This window comes from Schistocerca americana, chromosome 9 (genome assembly GCF_021461395.2).
Source record: "Schistocerca americana isolate TAMUIC-IGC-003095 chromosome 9, iqSchAmer2.1, whole genome shotgun sequence".
Taxonomy (NCBI): Eukaryota; Metazoa; Arthropoda; class Insecta; order Orthoptera; family Acrididae; genus Schistocerca; species Schistocerca americana.
Genome location: NC_060127.1, coordinates 69,858,244 through 69,872,079, shown reverse-complemented (window position 1 = coordinate 69,872,079; position 13,836 = coordinate 69,858,244). Strand labels below are relative to the sequence as shown.

General features: G+C 43.3%; 1 protein-coding gene across 3 annotated transcripts in view; it reads left to right on the top strand.

Annotated features, from left to right (window-relative positions):
• LOC124551019 (retinol-binding protein pinta-like) overlaps nucleotides 1–13,836 on the top strand; it is a 259,822-nt gene that overhangs the window by 226,972 nt on the left and 19,014 nt on the right. For all 3 annotated transcript variants that reach the window (XM_047125865.1, XM_047125867.1, XM_047125866.1), the window contains 2 exons: nucleotides 273–383; nucleotides 13,010–13,115. In XM_047125865.1, coding sequence (XP_046981821.1) covers nucleotides 273–383; nucleotides 13,010–13,115 — 217 coding nt within the window. The remainder of the gene's footprint in view (nucleotides 1–272; nucleotides 384–13,009; nucleotides 13,116–13,836) is intronic.

Sequence of the window (13,836 nt, the reverse complement as noted above, 5' to 3'; positions counted from 1 at the left end):
GATTTTATTTTTTATTTTTTGTTTTGACTAGGTGCCTTTAGGTGATGTTCATTATTTTCGATAAATTTAGTAACATTCATATTGTCTCTACTCCATTTTTATTAAAAAATGAACAGAACTGTGGCTTTATTTGAAGAAATAAGATTTTTAATTTTGTGCAAGAGCTGTACATATTTAGCGATAACTGTAGGTTCTTGTTCGACCGATTTCTTAAGAAGAGCCGCGAAAAATCGCTCGGACTTCTCTATAGCCTTGTTCTTTGCTTGTTCCAGGAAGCGCTGCCTGTCAGGATAAAGGCCATCCACTACATCAATGTCGTGCCTTTTATGGACAAATTCCTCGCCCTCATGAAGCCTTTCATGAAAAAGGAGCTCATCGACATGGTACGAACATAAATAAAATGTTGGTGTTGTACTTAAAGAGGACACTTTTCATTGCAACGTTCAATAATTCAATTTTTGTTTTGTTTTTCGGAACCATAGTTGTGTAGAATTGTCTAAATGGTATCATTTTGTTCATCTGACTGTTCTCTTATTTCGTTTTTAGACGCCATTGCCTTTTAGACGCTTCACAATCATGCAGTCAGTCACCGACTTGCACGAAAGATACAACGTTCGTGGTTGAAGTGCCACATCATAGCATAATCACTTAAAATAGTTGAACGTCATCGTTTTTTTTTCGTATTCAAATGAGAATATGACTGGACCGGGCCAAATGTCTCTCTTCGCTTACTCTTAGGATCTTCAGGAGGTCACTGGATAACAAATTAGTCAGCTGAGTGCACACGCGCAGCTGCATCAGTGAAGTCTGTTGCAGATGGCGCAGCGATAGACTCGCGAGCTCAGCCGGACGCGCACTGCCTCTACTTGAGCATAAGGCAGTATCGATGGGTGAGACGTTGATGTGGACATTGTACGTAAACAAGGGTAAATGTAAGGAAGTGATTGCCTGGCAACTGGGGACATCGTGTTTGACCATACTCATGGCCAAAAGGTGTCTGGAGATGTTTTGTTTTGTTTTAGGGCGCAAAAACAACGAAGGTCATACGCGTCCATTTCAGAACCGTAGAACACGAAGACGAAAAACGAGTTAAAAGCGACTGCACGTTAAGCCCAATCGACGGAAGGCAAGACAGCTAAAAACAGGGAGTTTCTCTTGGAGAAAGTTACATGACGTAAGCCATAGAGACAATGGAGGTCCTGGACGAAGGATTAAATATCCTTCGCCATATTGCTACGACGCATAAAAAGTAAAACGCGGTCGACAGCCCGTGCGTCAATGGCTAAAACAACCGATTACTCTGACGGTACACATAAATTAAAACGTAAGTAGTTAAAAAGGGGGTATTCCCTTACTTACGCTAAGGACAGCACACACACTCTCATGCCTGAGGGAGGACTCCATCCTTCGTGGGTGGGGGGTGTCGGGGCAAGAGGGGTGGGAGGGGGGGGGGCGCGAACTTCAAGGCGCCCCAGACCGCGCGGCTACCCCACGCAGCAATGAGCGCAAAATGGTGGGGTACCACCATTTACCAAATGCGACAGTTCCCAATGCTGAAATGATCTCCTCACGGCGAGAGTGCCGGGAATAGGTCTTCTAAGCCGCTGGGAGAGGATTAATTTACCGGAGCTTGTTCCTATGAAGGGAAGAAGAGTGGTGATTCCAAAGTGACACCACCTGCCGACAGATGGCAACACAGAGATCATTGGAAGGAGTAGAAGAACTAACAGACCGAGGTAGGAAGACTGCAGCCTCAGTAGCAGCGTCAACAGCCTCTTTTCCCGTCAGACCCAAGCGACCAGGACCCCACAGTGGCTCCATCAACAGCGGGGAAGTGACGGCTTTCCTCGACCCGTTGCACTAAGGGACGGACGGTGTACAGTACACAGAGGCTCTGAAGGTCAGTGAGAGAGTCTGAGCAGAGGACGCAATTGAAAAACCTGTGTCGCCACAAGTACTGCGTGGCCTGATACAGGGCGAAGGGCTCGGCTGTAAATACTGAGCAGCGTTCCGGATGCCGATACCGGAAATGGTGCCAGTGACGAAGGCACACCGGACACCACGGTCAGTCCGAGAGCCATCAGTGTACACAGAGGCACTATCGCGAAGTTCCGTGCGAAGGTCGACAAACTGGAGGCGTTAGAGCGAGGCTGGAGTAGTGTCCCTAGCAAGCGAATAAAGTCCAAAGTGCTGGATTTGTTGGTACTTGGCGGCGGACTCTTCAGCGTGTGTACAAGCTGTGAGCCCGGACACATGACTTCACAATTTTGGTCGGAGGAAGATCCTAGCTGCGAGGGACTGGAGACGTGTATCACGACTGAAATGATTATTAAATAAAGGCCCTACGCTGCCGAAAGGCGTTGATTTACATCAAGGGGACAGTTGAAAATATGTGCCCCGACCGGGTCTCGAACCCAGTACCTCCTGCTTACGTGGCAGACGCTGTATCCATCGGAGCCACCGAGGGCACAGAGGGTCTAGAGACGTTTCATGACTGAAGTGATAATTAAATCAAGACCCTACGCTGCCGAAATGCGTTGATATACATCAACCGGGATAGTTGAAAATATGTACGCCGACCGGGACTCGAACCCGGGACGTCCTGCTTACATGGCAGACGCTCTATTCATCTTTTTTTTTTTTTTTTATCTCATTTTGTTCGCTTTCGTTCGTTGCATCTGCTCGGGGCGAACGTCGTAAGACACCCGTTTAAGTTCGTCGTCGATCGATCAACTCAGTGTTTTCATTACAGAGGGCAGCTAACCCTCTGACCAAACCCGCTGAGCTACCGTGCCGGTGTCCATCTGAGCTACCGAGGGCATTAATATAGTGTGTGGGCATTAAGTAGGGAATGTGCGTCTCACAGGGAGCGTGCAAGGGATACGTCCCTGCAGTCGCAATATCCTCTTTGGCCTTGGTGGCTCAGATGGACAGAGCGTCTGCCATGTAAGCAGGAGATCACAGTTTCGAGTCCCGGTCGGGGTACACATTTTCAACCGTCCCCGTTGACGTACATCAACGACTGTCGGCAGCGTAGGGTCATGATTTAGTTGTCATTTCATTGTAGAGCACTGTATCGTCACCAAGGGTATCTGTTCTTTCGGACATGTTACTGAAACAACATATCCGAAAGAACAGATACCATCTTCATATATGTTTCACGACAACCGCTGAAACAACCGGTTTCTGGTTATGTCATCGATTTTATTCCGCGTTAGTTTAACCTGGCTGTTAAAACCGCTCAAAATAATCGGTTTTTGAAATAACTAACTTCCGTGTTTCATTTCAGTTATTTCCTATAATAAACGTGGAAATCAAACAAGGAATGAAAAATTTTGACTGCCTCCGTTTTAACACGCATAGGATCAAAATATTAAATTAAATAGTCAAATAAAAAAGTTAGCTTGTCCACCGTTCGCTGTTTTCTCACTATGTAGCTGAATACTACAAAAAATTTCCTACCTTACATTTATTCTAAGTTTTTCGAAACTCTGCTCAAAAATAATGTTGTAATCGGGGGTCATACCATTATTTGAGCATTACTAACAATCAGTGCTCATAGTCTATTTTTGTTGTCAATTTGTGCGTATTCGAGGGCTATATGTGCATAAAGACATATTATGCAGACACAGGTAGCAAATCAGCGACTTTCTGTTTTTACTGTATACTATGAATGAACTGTTGTTTAGTTTCAATTTATTACTTTTACCATAATTTCCTTCCTCCTTTATTATTTCGTAGAAACGGCAGACCAATTTCTTTTTACCGAGTGAGGTAACACAATGGTTAGCGCACTGGATTCGCATTTGGGAGGACGACGGTTCAAACCCGCGTCTGGCCATCCTTATTTCCGTTTCTAGTGATTTCTCTAAAACGCTTCAGGCAAATGCCGGGATGGTTCCTTTGAAAGATCACGCCCGAGTTCCTCCCCATCCTTCCGTAATCCGATGGGACTGGAGACCTCGCTATTTGTTCCACTCCCCCAAATCAACCAACCAACCGAACAACCAATTTTCACTTCTTTAAAGTAAATGAAGCGTTGTACTTCAAAAATGGTTCAAATGGCTCTGCGCACTATGGGACTCAACTGCTGAGGTCATTAGCCCCCTAGAACTTAGAACTAGTTAAACCTAACTAACCTAAGGACGTCACAAACATCCATGCCCGAGGCAGGATTCGAACCTGCGACCGTAGTGGTCTTGCGGTTCCAGACTGCAGCGCCTTTAACCGCACGGCCACTTCGGCCGGCCGTTGTACTTCATTGCTGCGTCAGTTCGTAAAATATTTCCAGATTAGGGCTGGTGCCATTTCGCAATACAACGAGTATATATGACGACAGCGTGAAACAACCGTTTAGACAAGGTGGGGGCAAGTTTTGCACACTGCACATACACACGTACCTTACTCTGCTTTTCCGTCGGCACTGTTACTCAAACAGCACCGATCGCTTTTCCCATTTTCTTTAATAACACAATATTTCAAACCAATGCCTAATAAAAATGTCTCCTCTTTAAAAAAGGTGTTTTTCAAAACAGAAAACTTTAGCATTGCTGCTATGGCTAACTGATATTTCGGTTTTTTATCCGTTTATGCTTAAGAAATAAAAAGCGCCTTTTATAACGGAGATCAAACAAATACCGGTTATTCAGAATTAAAATACTGGTATCAGTTTTAACAGGTCGGTTTTCCCACCCCTCTTCCAAACCCTGGAAGAACTGCTGTTAGTGAGAGAAGAATACGATGAGAACTGTGTGCTATGAATATTCGGAGTCCGTCGCCTCACATAAGGCCATTGCTCACACAGGCACTTGGAGACGAAAAAAACAAAGTTCGTTGTGGAGCATGAATATGTGTCTGGTTTTGCGAACACTCCCCCACCCTATTACATCCTATTACATCACGATTGGCCTGCAAAATTGCCTGACTTGGAGACCGTAGAAAATCTGTGCGACATGTTGCAACATCGGGTGAAAGGCCTATACCAGCATCCCCGCAATTTGGTGGAACTAAGCGATCAAATCCTCGGCGAGTGGCTTAACGTAGACGCTACATACGTGCACAACCTGGAAGACTCATTTGGTAATCGAATCCAGGAGATTATCAGATTCAGGGGTGGAATTACACGGTATTAAATGATGCTTGTAATTATTTCTCTAGGGATGACTAATTTTTGTCTGGCGAGCTTGCGATGATGCACGATATTCTTCGGACACAAGTTCTGTAAACTTATCGAGTAACATATCTTTCTTCGAAGGATTCACATGTACGTTCCCCAAGCATTTATATTACATTTTCGTGGAGGCTGTACCGCCCTCTTACGATGCTGGCTGCGCTTTACTCAATACATTTAGTCCCTGTTCTCGTACCCACTTGATCATAACCAAACACTGGAACGACACTGTAGAAATAGTACCACTAGCATCTCGGATGCAATTTTTCCAGCAACCTTCTAATAAATTTAAGTCGCCCATATGCCTTCCATAATACTGATTTTACGTGATTGTTGCCTTTCGTATCGCTTCTTAGTACTGGGCGTTTCGAATGAATATCGGGGTTTTAAGACTTTTAAGCTTTTATTACACTCAACTTACAATTTTAAATAATACATCAAATGAAAGAGCAACTCAAACTCACCCCTTTCTGTGCCAAAGTTAGATTTAATCTTGAATAGTGAAGATCATCCTTTCTCCTAGTATTGTAGTTATGCACACTGCTATTACTTTTGAATTGTTAATAACAAATTTCATAAGAGAGCATATATACTGAGAAGCTACTATGAATATCCCTAGATCCTTAAATAAATGTCTACAGGATGATCTTGGGTGGACTCCAGCTATTATTCTGATTACACGCTTTTGTGCAATAAATACTTTATTCCTCAGTGATGAATTACCCCAAAATATGATACCATATGAAAGCAATGAGTGAAAATAGGCGTAGTAAGCTAATTTACTAAGATGTTTATCACCAAAGTTTGCAATGACCCTTACTGCATAAGTAGCTGAACTCAAACGTTTCAGCAGATCATCAATGTGTATCTTCCTATTTAATCTCTCATCAATGGACACACCTAAAAATTTTGAATATTCTACCTTAGCTATATGCTTCTGATTAACGTCTATATTTATTAATGGCGTCATACCATTTACTGTACGGAACTGTATGTACTGTGTCTTAGCAAAATTCAGTGAGAGTCCGTTTACAAGAAACCACTTAGTAATTTTCTGAAAGACAGTATTGACAATTTCATCAGTTAATTCTTGTTTGTCAGGTGTGATTACTATACTTGTATCATCAGCAAAGAGAACTAACTTTGCCTCTTCATGAATATAGAATGGCAAGTCATTAATACACTCCTGGAAATTGAAATAAGAACACCATGAATTCATTGTCCCAGGAAGGGGAAACTTTATTGACACATTCCTGGGGTCAGATACATCACGTGATCACACTGACAGAACCACAGGCACATAGTCACAGGCAACAGAGCATGCACAATGTCGGTACTAGTACAGTGTATATCCACCTTTCGCAGCAATGCAGGCTGCTATTCTCCCATGGAGACGATCGTAGAGATGCTGGATGTAGTCCTGTGGAACGGCTTGCCATGCCATTTCCACCTGGCGCCTCAGTTGGACCAGCGTTCGTGCTGGACGTGCAGACCGCGTGAGACGACGCTTCATCCAGTCCCAAACATGCTCAATGGGGGACAGATCCGGAGATCTTGCTAGCCAGGGTAGTTGACTTACACCTTCTAGAGCACGTTGGTTGGCACGGGATACATGCGGACGTGCATTGTCCTGTTGGAACAGCAAGTTCCCTTGCCGGTCTAGGAATGGTAGAACGATGGGTTCGATGACGGTTTGGATGTACCGTGCACTATTCAGTGTCCCCTCGACGATCACCAGTGGTGTACGGCCAGTGTAGGAGATCGCTCCCCACACCATGATGCCGGGTGTTGGCCCTGTGTGCCTCGGTCGTATGCAGTCCTGATTGTGGCGCTCACCTGCACGGCGCCAAACACGCATACGACCATCATTGGCACCAAGGCAGAAGCAACTCTCATCGCTGAAGACGACACGTCTCCATTCGTCCCTCCATTCACGCCTGTCGCGACAGCACTGGAGGCGGGCTGCACGATGTTGAGGCGTGAGCGGAAGACGGCCTAACGGTGTGCGGGACCGTAGCCCAGCTTCATGGAGACGGTTGCGAATGGTCCTCGCCGATACCCCAGGAGCAACAGTGTCTCTAATTTGCTGGGAAGTGGCGGTGCGGTCCCCTACGGCACTGCGTAGGATCCTACGGTCTTGGCGTGCATCCGTGCGTCGCTGCGGTCCGGTCCCAGGTCGACGGGCACGTGCACCTTCCGCCGACCACTGGCGACAACATCGATGTAGTGTGGGGACCTCACGCCCCACGTGTTGAGCAATTCGGCGGTACGTCCACCCGGCCTCCCGCATGCCCACTATACGCCCTCGCTCAAAGTCCGTCAACTGCACATACGGTTCACGTCCACGCTGTCGCGGCATGCTACCAGTGTTGAAGACTGCGATGGAGCTCCGTATGCCACGGCAAACTGGCTGACACTGACGGCGGCGGTGCACAAATGCTGCGCAGCTAGCGCCATTCGACTTCCAACACCGCGGTTCCTGGTGTGTCCGCTGTGCCGTGCGTGTGATCATTGCTTGTACAGCCCTCTCGCAGTGTCCGGAGCAAGTATGGTGGGTCTGACACACCGGTGTCAATGTGTTCTTTTTTCCATTTCCAGGAGTGTATATATTAAGAACAACAAAGGACCCAAGACTGACCCTTGTGGAACCCCATTCTTGATAGTTCCCCAGTTTGAGGAATGTGCTGATCTTTGCATATTATGAGAACTGCTTATTTCAACTTTCTGCACTCGTCCAGTTAGGTATGAATTGAACCATTTGTGCACTGTCCCACTCATACCACAATATTTGTGCTTGTCTAGCAGAATTTCATGATTTACACAATCAAAAGCCTTTGAGAGATCACAAAAAATCCCAATGGGTGGTGTTCGGTTATTCAGATCATTCAAAATTTGGTTGGTGAAAGCATATATGGCATTTTCTGTTGAAAAACCTTTCTGGAAACCAAACTGACATTTTGTAAGTACTTCATTTTTACAGATATGTGAAGCTACTCTTGAATACATTACTTTCTCAAAAATTTTGGATAAAGCTGTTAGAAGGGAGATTGGATGGTAATTGTTGACATCAGATCTATATCCCTTTTTATGCAAAGGTATAACAATAGCATATTTCAGTCTATCAGGGAAAATGCCCTGTTCCAGAGAGCTATTACACAGGTGGCTGAGAATCTTACTTATCTGTTGAGAACAAGCTTTTAGTATTTTGCTGGAAATGCCATCAATTCCATGTGAGTTTTTGCTTTTAAGCAAGTTTATTATTTTCCTAATTTCAGAGGGAGAAGTGGGTGAGATTTCAATTGTATCAAATTGCATAGGTATGGCCTCTTCCATTAACAGCCTAGCATCTTCTAATGAACACCTAGATCCTACTATATCCACAACATTTAGAAAATGATTATTAAAAATATTTTCAACTTCTGACTTTTTGTTCGTAAAGTTTTCATTCAATTTGATGGTAATACTGTCTTCCTGTGCTCTTGGTTGACCTGTTTCTCTTTTAATAATATTCCAAATTGTTTTAATTTTATTACCAGAGTTGCTGATTTCAGACATGATACACATACTTCTGGATTTTTTAATAACTTTTCTTAATATAACTCAGTAGTTTTTATAATGTTTGATAGTTTCTGGGTCACTACTCTTTTCTGCTGTCAGATACATTTCCCTTTTCTGGTTACAAGATATTTTTATACCCTTAGTAAGCCATGGTTTGTTACAAGGTTTCTTACGAGTATATTTAACTATTTTCTTGGGGAAGCAGTTTTCAAATGCATTTACAAAAATGTCATGAAATAAATTATATTTTAAATTGGCATCAGGTTCACGGTACACCTCATCCCAGTCTAACTGCGTTAGGCTTTCCCTGAAATTTGCAATTGTTAAATCGTTGACTGAACATACTACTTTGGAGGACTGTTTAGTATTGCTGAATGGAGCTATGTCATATATTGTAACTAGCTGTGCACCATGATCAGAAAGACCATTCTCAACAGGCTGAGCATTTATCTGGTTAAACTTATCTTGGTCTATAAAGAAGTTATCTATCAGTGAGCTGCTATCCTTTACCACCCGAGTAGGAAAATCAATAACGGGCGTCAAATTGAAAGAACCGAGTAATATTTCTAGGTCATTTTTCCTATTACCCTCTTTCAGAGAATCTACATTGAAGTCCCCACAAATAATAATTTGCTTCCCCCTGTCTGACAGATAGCACAACAAGGAGTCCAAATTTTTCAGAAATAGATGAAAATTTCCTGATGGGGACCTATATACAGTTACAATTATAAATGTGCCTTTATTTAATTTAAGCTCACAGGCACATGCTTCTATATGTTTCTCTACACAAAACTTTTTTGTTTCTATACTTTTTGCACAATGATAACTTTTGACATATATGGCAACTCCTCCTTTCTCCATATTTTCTCTCTTTACATGTGCAGAGAGCTTATATGCACTTACATTTACCTTATCCATATCAGTAACAATGTGATGCTCAGACAGGCATAGTATATCTATTTCATCCTCAGCTTCTAAATCTTCTAAACAAACCAGATGCTCATCTATTTTATTCTTTAAACTCCCAATATTTTGATGAAATATACTTCCATTATTTTTAATTATACTTTTATGAGGACCTTTCCTTATTCTAACATTTGCAGTACTCTCCTGTCTGAGTTTCTCATTGTGTTTAGGCCTAGTTCCTATGCCAGTGGTCACATGGTGTTCAGAGAGGCAGATTATGTCAACTGAGTTGGGTGACTTTAATTCATCAATGCAATTACCTAGGACTGAGATACAACTTGGTGGAGATAAAATTTCTGGTGATTGGTGAAAATTTATAATTGACAGCTGTGATTGGTGATCCAATGTGCTAGAATTGTGCTGTTTAATTTCTTTCCTAAACTGAAGATTTGTTTCAATCCTGACCTCTCGTAGAACTTGACATCTTTCTTTCTTACCTATCCTAAAAAAGGTGCTGCTCCAACACCTGTAACCACTGGTATTTTGCCATTCATGGCAGTGCCTCCCTCCCTTAAAATTCCTGCTATTACCCCAGCCAGTTTCCCCTTCCCTTTCCTGTTGAGATGTAGGCCGTGCCTGGTATAGTCCCACCTACTGAGAGAATCAACAGGAACCACACCAATATGAGCCCCCGCACTTGACCCAAGCAGCAGTTCCAACTCCAAATTAACTCTCCCAACAGAAGAGTTCAAATGAGGCCGGTCATGGCGTCTCAGGACAGATACAAATTCAACATTGGTGTGTCTCGATGCCGACGCAATCTTTACCCCCTGGCCCTCCCACAATAACCACGGTGTCTTCCCTGGTAAATCCTTTACAGAGTGAACCTAAATCCTCTGTCACGTGATCCAGACTAGCACTTGGTTTGAAAAAATTTGTGACCTTAGAACCCTGCTAGTGTAAAAATACCTTCGACATGGGCATCACCCATTATCTGGCATACTCGATGCTTGCTCGGCTTGCCCATAATATCCTGTGTCCCTAACCAAGTCAATACGAGACCGGTATTCTAGTATGATTTTTAAGATGCATAGTTGCATTGTAACGGTATTTATTGTGTCCCAATTTGTTTTCCCCAAATGCTTGACTTTAAGAAAATAAATGAGGTTTGTAACCGAAATAGAAACCCTGTTGTTCACGACAGTAATTGTTCGATCACTTAAGCCAATGTTAATCCCATCCATACCATTTTCCTCCTGAGCAATTAATACATTTGCGGATCAGGGTAGTGAACTATAATATCAATGAACTGTATAGGAAGATTGAGAGTTGCTTAAGATACATTACCTCCTCTGAATGCTCGCACTTCCTTGTATTTACCATTGTGATAATAAATCAATAGGATATTTCAGCTGCGCAGATTATTCACGTATTAAGACGAGCCTTTAATTAGAGGGTGGTACACATTCAGAAACAAGCCTGTAACAGCTGATCATCCCTCTAAAATATCTAGGAATCCAAGGCTAGTTACCAGGGCTTCTTTCCCATGGCCTCCACGTTCATGCACTATGGTGCCATGCTCTTTTTACCTTTGGGGATTCATAAAGGATTAGGTGTATGTTCCTCTCCTACCTGATGATTTACCCAACTTAAGAAACAAGATTGAAGCAGTTGTTGCGACCATTATTCCAGGCACACTGATCAAAATTTGGAAAGAAATCGCCTATCGACTCGGTGTGTGCCGTGTTACGAATGGTGCTCACATTTAACAATTGTAAGAAAAACTGTTTGAACAGCTCTATCATTTGGTATGTTTTTTATAATTGTAAGTTGAATATAATAAACGCTACAAAGCCCTAAAGCCTCGACATTCATTTCTGAATACCCGGTATTATGCACTCTTATATGACGTGCTCAAGATGTTCATCTTTTCATCAGAATCGTTTTCTCTTGACTACTGCCATAATATTGCATTTATGCTCATTTAAAGAGAAGTGCCATTCACGGGGCAAGACTAATCAATCCGAGATAAGCATCGCTGATCTGAAAACGGCAGACTCAAAGGCTGCGCAGCCGCATGTCTCACTGTATAATTCTGTCCCTGCATACGATAACCTACCAACCGCTGTTTTTAGGATATAACAAACTTTGTTAATTGCGTATGTTGTTGACTGGCATCAAGAAGAGTGTAATAACAGCAGTTCCAAAGACGTCAGATGCTGACACGTGTGTGTATTACCGAGCAATCTGTTTTGTTAATTACGGTTGCAAAATACTGACACAAATTATTTGCAGAAGCATGAAAAATCTGGGAAAAACTGACCGCGGGGAACATCAGTTTGGATTCTGGAGAAATGCAGGAACACATGAGGCAACACTGACCCTGTGACTTGTCTTAGTACATAGGTCAAGGAAAGCCAAAGCTACATTTATAGCATTTGTAGACTTATAGAAATCTTTTGACAACGTTCACTCGATTGCTCTCTGGGAAATTCTGAGGATAGGGCACGATTTTCCAGTCGTCTAGGGTTCAACCGATATGGTCACGAGCCAAGGAGAGGCGCTGCAGGTAATGTCGTGCTGTTAGCAAGGCACTCGCGTTGGTCGTCTGCGGCCGTAACACATTAACGACAAATTTCGCCGCACTGTCCTGACAGATAAGTTCGTCATACGTCCCACACTGATTTCCGCGGCTATTTCACGCAGTGCTGCTTGTCTGCTAGCACTGACGCCAACACAGCTGCTCTCGATCGTTAAGCGAAGGCCATCGGCGACTGTGTTGTCCGAGGTGATTTCTTATTCTCGGCACACTCTTGACACTTTGGATCTCGGAATGTTGAATCCATTAACGATTTCCGAAATGGAAGCTCCACCCTCCACTCTGCGTTCGAAGTCTGTTAATTCCTGCCGGCCAGAGCGGCCGTGCGGTTCTAGGCGCTGCAGTCTGGAGCCGAGCGACCGCTACGGTCGCAGGCTCGAATCCTGCCTCGGGCATGGATGTGTGTGATGTCCTTAGGTTAGTTAGGTTTAAGTAGTTCTAAGTTCTAGGCGACTGATGACCTCAGAAGTTAAGTCGCATAGTGCTCAGAGCCATTTGAAGCCATTTGTTAATTTCTGCAGTGCCGCAATAATAATGTCGGAAACCTTTCCATGTGAATCAACTGAGCGCACGTGTCTGCTCCACCAATGCACTGCCCCTTTATACCTGGTGTAGGCGATACTACCGCCATCTGTATACACGCACATCGCTTTCACTTTTTTTTCGCCTTAGTGTTATCTGCTGTCGTTGCTGTTGTGCTCGTCTGTGTAAAATGTGTCGTGAGAGTTGTCTGCAGCTGCTTTTTGGGCCTGCGTGATTTTCCTGTCTGCTTCCAGCTGCACCTGCACACGGAAGGGCTGCACACACTGGAGCCGTTCGTCCCGCTGAAGCTGCTGCCCAAGGACGTGGGGGGCGAGGGGGAGACCCTGGAGGCCATCAGAGGTGGGTCTTCTGTCTACAACAGAGCTCATTCTAAACCCGACCATACGCTTAAATACGAAACAGTACTTATCTAGTCAAACTCTGCTAGTGCGACTATGATTAAATGAACAGGTCAAGTTCATAGCCTCGCAGCACACACAGACTAAAGTTTTCTCGAGTAACTATATAATCATATTGGATTAGTAGACATATCGTCTGCATACGACACGATAAACTACAAAACGTTTGCTGCAAAAGCTCTGTACAATGAGTTAGAATAATGCTTTGTATACATAAATCACGGAAAGATGGCGCACATTTTCAAAATTCCATGTATAACGTCCCATGATGCAATTTTAGTAAAACTTTTTTTGTACAACTAAACAAACCACTTGTCTATGACATACAGTTTGACCAGCAAATCATCTTTACATTGCCGCGTCTGTCCAATATGGGTGATATGGCGCATGCTAAAAACCGCTACGCTAAACTTTTTAAAACCAAAACATATATATATTTGAAAAAGGTATTATTAACATTTGATTGTTTTTTATTCATCCTACTACATATTGATAGCCGTGTATACAGGGTGTTACAAAAAGGTACGGCCAAACTTTCAGAAAACATTCCTCACACAGAAAGAAAGAAAATATGTTATGTGGACATGTGTCCGCAAATGCTTAATTTCCATGTTAGAGCTCATTTTAGTTTCGTCAGTATGTACTGTACTTCCTCGATTCAC